This window comes from Brassica napus, chromosome C8 (genome assembly GCF_020379485.1).
Source record: "Brassica napus cultivar Da-Ae chromosome C8, Da-Ae, whole genome shotgun sequence".
Taxonomy (NCBI): domain Eukaryota; kingdom Viridiplantae; phylum Streptophyta; class Magnoliopsida; order Brassicales; family Brassicaceae; genus Brassica; species Brassica napus.
Window position 1 is genome coordinate 29,622,316 of NC_063451.1, and position 8,741 is coordinate 29,631,056.

At 35.4% G+C, this 8,741-nt stretch overlaps 1 protein-coding gene across 1 annotated transcript; it reads right to left on the bottom strand.

The window, feature by feature from the left end:
• Positions 1-584: 584 nt before the first annotated feature.
• LOC106362273 lies at positions 585-1,208 on the bottom strand. The gene has a single exon (XM_013802134.1). It carries the CDS (start codon positions 1,206-1,208, stop codon positions 585-587), a length of 624 nt encoding a protein of 207 aa, XP_013657588.1.
• Positions 1,209-8,741: the final 7,533 nt, after the last annotated feature.

The window sequence follows — 8,741 nt, forward strand, 5'->3', positions numbered from 1 at the left end:
TGAAGTAATTCATATGGAAGATGTCCCTTTTCTTTTTGATCCAAGTATCAACCAACAAAAAAAAATAGTCAGAATCACTAAATCGAAGAAAGAAAAAAATGGTTTCATCTCTATTCTTTCTGTTTTTCTCACACTTCCCTTTTCTTTTTGATCTTTTGACCCAACGTAGAGAGGAATCTTCATAAACTAGTAAACCCAAAAGACTAATATAAAGTGGTAAGGTTAAGTATTGATTACTGACTAATCTTTTGATGAAGAAGAGTACGTAGAACAAATTCATCTAGTGAAAAGTATGAGTTTATTGATTTGGTGATAGACTGATAGCTAAGGTTGGACAATGATATTTATAAACAGAAAATAACATGTTTTAAATCCTTGGTGGCCTGGTGGGTCACTTTGTTGAGGGACCGACGAGAAGATCTTAAAGACGTTAACTCAAAAAGCAATATGTAGGGCCAAATCCAATATTGATAGTTGCGTAAACAACAAGAAACAGAAACCATAAAAATGACCTAAATCCTCTAAAACAGAATGAACACGAAACAAGAGATAAAGAAAGCATTAAAAAAAATTACCCCAATTAATTAAATCCTCTTACAGTCACCCCTCAGTGCGCTCATGAGAAGGGTCCGGTAGAGGTCTTCACCATCATAAACAGCATCGAGAATGGGCTGATAGTAATCAGAGTGAGCATCCATACACTTCATCAGCATTGTGAAGGCTTTGGTACACTTACAGATATCTTCATTGGTCTCAGTACTTTTCACGATGCAATCTTCCAAAGCCATGTATGATTCTGTGCATGCTCCTCCATTCATGAACACGTAAACCGGATCGTCACCTTCCTTTGGTTGGTCCGCGGATTCTGTTGAAACAGTATCTACAAGTTTCTCAGGTGGGAATAAGGCTTCGATCTTGTTCACCACCAGCTCTACAGCAGGTATCATGATCTTCAAAATCGGTTGATGATATTCACGGTGAGCACCAACACACTTGTTCAATCTCTCTTTAGCTTTCTTACACTTAGTAAAGGCATCTTCATTCTTCTTCTCAGCTTCTCCCTTGCAATCAACATAATCCAAAAATGGTTCTATGCATCCACCTTTTTCCATGAACGCTAAATACTCTGACCCTACACTTTCCCAAGAACTACAACCGGACGTCTCTGAATTCTCCGTTTTCCGAAACGTCGATGTTATGATACCCATTCTCGTAAGCTCAGCCGTGATAATCGTTTTGGTTTGGGGGAAAATATTGTCGCTTTTAATAAGGGTTTTGAGGTTTGTTCTGCAAGCAATGCAGGAAGGAAATACTCCATCATATGCGACTTTCTAAACACAAACTTAATTGTTTTTTTTTTCTACCCATTGTGACCATAGAAAAGGAAACAATTCACTACATTAGATTTATGCATCTTTAACTAAATTTATTAATTCATATATGTGATCTAAAAATTGCCCTGGTTTTAAAATGGGATATTTACTTTATGAAATAACAATATTACATTCGGAATTTGATTCCAAATTTATTAATTTTTTTGTATAGATTTTGAAATTCTATTGTTCTCTAACCTAAAAGGCTAAAAAAGTCCAAATCTCTTTTAATAGCAATTAATTTCATTTTACTGATGATTTTTATATTAATGTGTTATTAACTAAGAGATTGTGAATAAAAAAAAAATTTGAATAAATGACTCGATTTTTAATATTGGATCAATGCTCTCTAAGATAAGTAACGTGCTAATTCACCGTTTGTGGTCATGGAATAGTGCAAATTGAGAAAACTGCAGAAAATATAAGTGAAGACCATATCCACTTTTCCATCATCAAGCCCATTATACATAGAAGCTTGGCCCATTTGAAAGTTATAAACTATAAAATTATAAAAGTCAAAAATAAAGATAGTAATAAATCAGACTTTGAATACAATTTCATTCAAAAAAATTATTATAAATCATTTATATTTTATTATTTTAAAATTAAGATAATATTAAACTTAATGGGGATTTTCTTAACCCATTGTGACCTGACCATAGAAAGGAAACAAATCACAATATTAGATTTAAATATATTTGTTGACAAAAACAAGATTCAAATATATTTATAAATTTATATATGGGATCTGGAAACTTCCATGAATATAAAATGGGATATTTCACATTACAAAATAACAATATTACATTCGGATTTGATTACAATTTTTTAATATTTTTTTGGTCAACGCCATTAATACAGATTTTGTAAATTCTAGTGAATCCACTATTAAAAAGCTTATCTCCAATCAATGGTTCCGGCTTCCTCAACATTGTCATGTCACCGAGGACTTCGACCGGTTTTCCCCCTACAACCCGCAAACACAGCTTTTGCGGCTGGTAGCGGTTGACGGTGTTTCGAAACAATCATACAAATCGCTACAAATCGCTGCAAACCGCTCCGGATATTTTAAAATCAAAAGCTGGTTCCAGCTAGCGTTTGCGGTTGCGGGAAGATTATTATTTTTTTTTTCAAAAACCATATAAATACAAAAATAAAAATATTCAATAAAATTTTTAAATTGGAATTATAAAAATACTAATTTTTTTAATTTTTAATATTATAAAATTTTAAAATAAAAATATTTTCTATAATTTTAAAATTTTAAAACTATAATTTTATAAATATAATTTTTATATTTATTATAATATTATGATTTTTGATATTCTTATAATTATATAAAATTTAAATATTGTTAATTTATTATTTAACTGCTACTGTATTTGGTAGTTAACCACAAATTTCGCTACTATAATTATAAGTATTCCGCAAACGCACAAATTTCTAACCGCAGAACCAGTCGTACAAATCTCTTAAAATCGCTAGAAACCGCAACCACCCGCATCAGCAAACTCCCGCAACCGCAACCCCTGCGTTTGAACTAGTCAGGCCCTAGCCCTCTCACTTTCCTCGTCATTCCTCATTCCAACGTCAGGTTCGGTTTGAACCACAGCTGTCATTATTCACATAATACGAGCTCGGTTTTCTCAATATAACATTAGGCAATGTCCTTCTTGGAGGAAAGGAGCATCCTCAACTGGCTTTGCCTTTTTCTTCATTTGACCTATATTATTAGGTGACATGGATGATGGATGAAAAGAAATACTTATATAAATAGCTAAAATATGTACACATTTACAATTAATAAATAATGTTTTCTAAATCCTAAGATGGTATCAGAGTTATTGAGCTAAGCTCACCAGTTTTCTTCATTTGATCTAATTTCAGAGTTATTTATGGTTGTCTTCGTATCGGAAGAGTATGTCAACCGCCGGAGAATGGAGAAAAAAGCTGCCGCCTTGTCGGGAAAAATCTGAGACTAGGCTAGTGTACAAGTAGAATACAAGAAAAGAATACAGGAAAAGAGAAAAAACAATCCTCGGGGATGTCGTAATCTCGGTCGGAGAATGAGTTAATGGTTACCGGCAGTGGTGTTTATGAGAGCAGTTGATATCACGTTTTGAATAGATTGCATTTAAAAGATCTAATTGAGGAACATTTGAAAAGATGTAACCACAATTTTGTAAAATTAAAAAAGACCTATTGCTTATGTGTCAATCAATTAGTTAGTTAATTAGTCATACGTGTCAGCCTCACATTGAAATTGAAAAACATGTTGGTCCAATTCGATTTTTATATCTCACTAGAAACATTTAATACCAACTATATGATATCATATGATATTAACTAAAGCAAGATGGCTATTTATTATATATTATTTCCTTAAATAAAACCTATGGAATTACTTAATGTGATTATGATATATATAGTAATTAATGATTTTAAATAATGAAGATTTGCTAATAATCGGTATGATTTCTATCATTTTTGTTTAATTCTTTACTATTAAAATAAATTACACAATTACATTAATCATATATTAAAAATTTAGATTTTTTGTATATGTTGTATTTTGAATTTTTCAAAACGAGTATAAATTACTAAAACTGTTAAAAGTTTCACATAAACTTTTGTGATCAATGTTTAATTTTTTTTCTATAATAAGATACAATGATAATAAAATCATATAAATAAATAATTTTATTTTAATAGGTGTTTATGTTAATATATATATATATATATATATACCTCATATCGTTTAAATTTAATTATATATCATATACAATAGATAAGATTGATTGTTTTGATTGTTTTTATTTATTTATTATAAAATGATTGCGAATAAACAAGAACGGTCATTTGATTTATATGTGCAAGCCAATTTATTACATAATAGTAACTAATTTCTTAGTTATTTAATATATAATTATCATTTTATTATTTCATAATATGCAGAAAAATATAAATAAGTATTTATTCGACACAAGGCGCAGATCTTAACCTAAGTATGTATCTCTTTAATAATTTTGAATCTTAAACATTTTCTAAATCTCAGGCCAAAATAAAAGAAAAAAATGAGAATAAACTCAAAAATCAATATTTATATCGAGCAATAACCAAAATGACATAAAAAAATAGAAAAATATCGAAGATAGATAGGATTGGCACATGAATGTAAACTTCTCATAACCATAATTAACTTTTAAATTGCTAAATCATGATATAAAACTGAGCTGACATAGTTTCATTGTAACCAAATAGTAGGCATGAGATTTTTCGGCCTAAACGTTAGGTTTCTATGCTATAAATAATTTTTTGACCTAAAATATTTTTAAAAATAAGATCAGTTAATTAGTATACAAATTATGTAATTAACAAAAAAAAGTTTTAAAAAATTGTTTAAGAGCCAAATATATTAATTCGATCAATAATATAAATTTTTTTCCATAAGATATTTCTTAAATAATTTTCATATAAATTTACCATGCGCAAGCCACAAATCTTATCCTAGTTGTATTAGTAAGACTGATATAAATTGGTTAATTTCATACCTAACGATTAATAATTCCTAATACCTTCAATCCCGAGGTAATGGTCACTTCTATTAACCTACACAGCTCTGCCGGGTCGTTTCCATCAACGGGAACAACTCCAACAAACGGAACTAATCCATTTCCGGAAAGTCCTCATGCGTTTGGTCAAACCGGAACCCGAGGCAATGGTAATTTCGGTTTGGTCATTTCCTCTGTTTTCACACTCTGTTTCTCATCACTAGTGTTTCTATGGGGTTCTGATGTAAGGTTTATGCATCTTTAACTAAAATTATTAATTCATATATCGGATCTAAAAATTGCCCTGGTTTTAAAATGGGATATTTACTTTGTGAAATAACAATATTACATTCGGATAAAGCTTCGAGCTGGGTCCTGGTCTACCCGACGTCTATCGGCGGCTGGTAAATTGACCATGCTGAAGGCGGTGCTGTCTGCAATACCGACGTACTCCATGTCGTGTTTCCCATTGCCGATGGGTCTCTGTGATCAAATCCAGTCAGCCCTCACTCGCTTTTGGTGGGATCACGACCCTTCTACACGAAAAATCTGCTGGATTTCGTGGGACGCCCTCTCGCAACACAAAGACCTTGGCGGACTAGGCTTCCGCGACGTCTGCGACTTCAACCTAGCCATGCTCGTTAAGAACTCCTGGCGCATATTGACAAATCCCGAGGGTTTACTTGCTAAACTTTTACTGGGTAAATACTGTCATAGCTCAAGTCTCCTCACAGCTCAATGTCCAGCATCTGCGTCCCATGGATGGAGGGGGGTCCTCGCCGGAATCCAAGTCCTGAAACTACAGCTAGGAAAAGCCATCGGTAACGGGAACACCACCAACATCTGGTCTGATTTGTGGATGTCTCCCACCTCAAAGCTCCTGCCCTTTGGTCCGCCAACAGAGGCGACTAGAGATCTTGTAGTTGCGGACCTTCTCACTCGAGAAACGAGCGAGTGGAACAGACCACTAGTAGAAACCATCTTCCCTGAGCAAGCACATACCATCTTCCTCATCCAGCCAAGCACTCTCAAAGCTGAAGACTCTTTCTATTGGCTCAAAACGAAGTCAGGGCTCTATAGTGTGAAATCTGGTTATTATGCTTTGCGTGATGAGGCTACTAATTCGATTATTCAAGTGGTAGAGGTTTGTTTGGAAAGAGGCAACATCACCGAAACTCAAGCTATTCTTATGGAAGCTGGCTCGTGGTGCCCTCCCCCTAGGTTCCAGTCTCCAAACCCGTGGAATCGACACTGCTGGACGCTGCCCACATTTCAATGAGCTGGAGACTGCAGTACACCTCTTCTTTCTATGCCCATTCGCAAAGCAAGTCTGGGAAATAGCTTCCTTTAGATCATGCCCGAGCTTCCCAACGGACCCGACACTCCATGATTGTTTCACAATCATGTCGATGCTGGTGTGCCTTCCTCCGACAGGAATATCAACCAACCTCACCTCATGGCTGCTGTGGGGAATCTGGACAGCACGAAACCTGCTCCTTTTCGAAAACAGAGCAGTCCAAGCGAAGGTAACAATGGAGAAAGCGGTCATCTATGCTCGGGAATGGCTCCTGGCTCAAGCGGCTGCAACGAAACGTCCAGTGCAAAATCAGGGGATAACTGAACTACCCTCTCTCCCACCTAATGTAGCCATGTGCGAGGTGGATGCGGCGTGGCTACCATCCTTGAGAGCAGGCCTTGGCTGGTGTTTCAAACAAACGTCGACTAACCTCTACACGGAAGGCGCTCGCTCACTGGAATCTGTCTCTTCTCCCCTTATGGCTGAGGCGCTGGCCATGAGGCAGCTATCCAGGATGCAAAGCGCAACTCACTTCTCAACGTCTGGTTCCGAACCGACAACCAAGAGTTCGCTAGAGCTATAAACTCGAAGACACTATCGGTGGAGCTCTTTGGAGTTCTCATGGATATCGAGTTTCTATCCGCTTCTTTTTCTTTCTTCCTTGTTTCCTTTTTTGGCCGAGAGAACAATGTCACAGCTGACTCCCTTGCGATGTCTGCTTTCCGTTGTTTCTCGCCACCGATGTATTAAAACCTCCGCTTAGATTTATGAATCAGTTTGTTTGACAAAAAAAACACATTCGGAATTTGATTCCAAATTTATTAATATTTTTTTGGGATCCACTCCATTAATATAGATTTTGAAATTCTATAGATCTCTAACCTAAAAGACTAGCAGTCCAAATCTCTTTTTATAGCAATTAATTTCATTTTAGTGATGATCTTTATATTACCCGTGTTATTAACTAAGTGACTGTAAACAAAAAAAAAAGGAAAATTTTGAATAAATAACTCAATTTTTAATAATGGATCAATGCTCTCTAAGATAAGTAACATGCTAATTCACCGGTTGGGGTCATGGAATAATGCAATTGAGAAAACTGCAGAAAATATAAATGAAGACATATCCATTTTTTCATCATCAAGCTCGTTAAGGATAAAAGCTTTGCCCACTTAGAAGTTATAAGCAATAAAATTATAAAAGGCGAAAATAAAGATAGTAATAAATCAGACTTTGAATACAATTTCATAAAAAAATTATATAGATAATTTATATTTTATTGTTTTAAAATCTATATATAATAGCATCAAAAATCTGTGTTCGGTGATGTCAGTATTTTTTTATAGAAAAATAAAATTGAAATTGTACGGTTGAGATTGTTTCAGTTACGTGATCTAATGGATAAAATTTAATTTAAGTTTTATTTAGTGTCTTATGTCATCAATATGCAAACGGTATCTCTTTCGTTTTCTTTCTTTGAATCGTCACTTGACTCACTTCTCAAAAGTCACAACTTTTCAAAACCGTCACTTTGACAATAATTTAAGTTTTATTTGGCTTTTCTTCAAGCGGCAAACCAAATTTTCTTTGCCCTTTTGCACATAGTCTTCCGGTTGTTCCATGTAGATCTCTTCCTCCAAATCACCATGAAGGAAAGCAGTCTTCACGTCCATTTGCTCAACCTCTAGATCAAGGCTCACTGCCAATCCAAGTACAACCCGAATGGATGACATCTTCACAACAGGAGAAAAGATTTCATCATAATCAATTCCCTTCTTTTGGTTGTAGCCTTTCACAACCAATCTAGCCTTGTGTCGAGGTGGCAAATTATCATCCTCATGCTTAATTCTGTACACCCACTTATTAAGCAGAGCCTTCTTGTCCTTAGGCAATTCCACCAACTCAAAAGTATGGTTCTCCTCAAAAGAATCCATCTCCTCATCCATGGCTCCAAACCACTTATCCTTGTGTTCATCCTCCAAAGCTTCATCATAGCTTTCAGGCTCTCCCCCATCAGTAAGTAATACATACTCACTAGGATCATACCTTGTCGACGGTTTAAGACCTCTCTCGGATCTTCTAACAATAGTGGGTTGGTTCTCAGCAGTTGGTGTCTCACCATGATCGTCACCATGATCACCACTACCATCTTCATGTGCGGGAGCATCTGCACTGGGTGTATTATCCTGAACCTCAACCTCAACCTCACCGTGAACCGATGTAGAAGGAGTAGCCTCTGTATCGATCAAACCCTCAAAAATCTGAGTTGTCTTTTTGGACTTGTCAATGTCCTTAATCGTTTGATCTTCCATAAACACAACATCTCTGCTCCTTACGAGCTTCCTCTCAACGGGATCATAAAATCTGTACCCGAACTCATCATGACCATAACCGATGAACACACACTGCCGCGACTTCATGTCAAGCTTCGATCTATCAACCTTGGGAATATGAACAAATGCCTTACACCCAAAGACCCTCAAGTGACTGTAAGAAACATCCTTACCAGTCCAAACCCTC

Bases quoted from the DNA above. Each gene is read 5' to 3' on its own strand.
- LOC106362273 (XM_013802134.1), bottom strand. From the start codon at position 1,208: ATGGGTATCATAACATCGACGTTTCGGAAAACGGAGAATTCAGAGACG.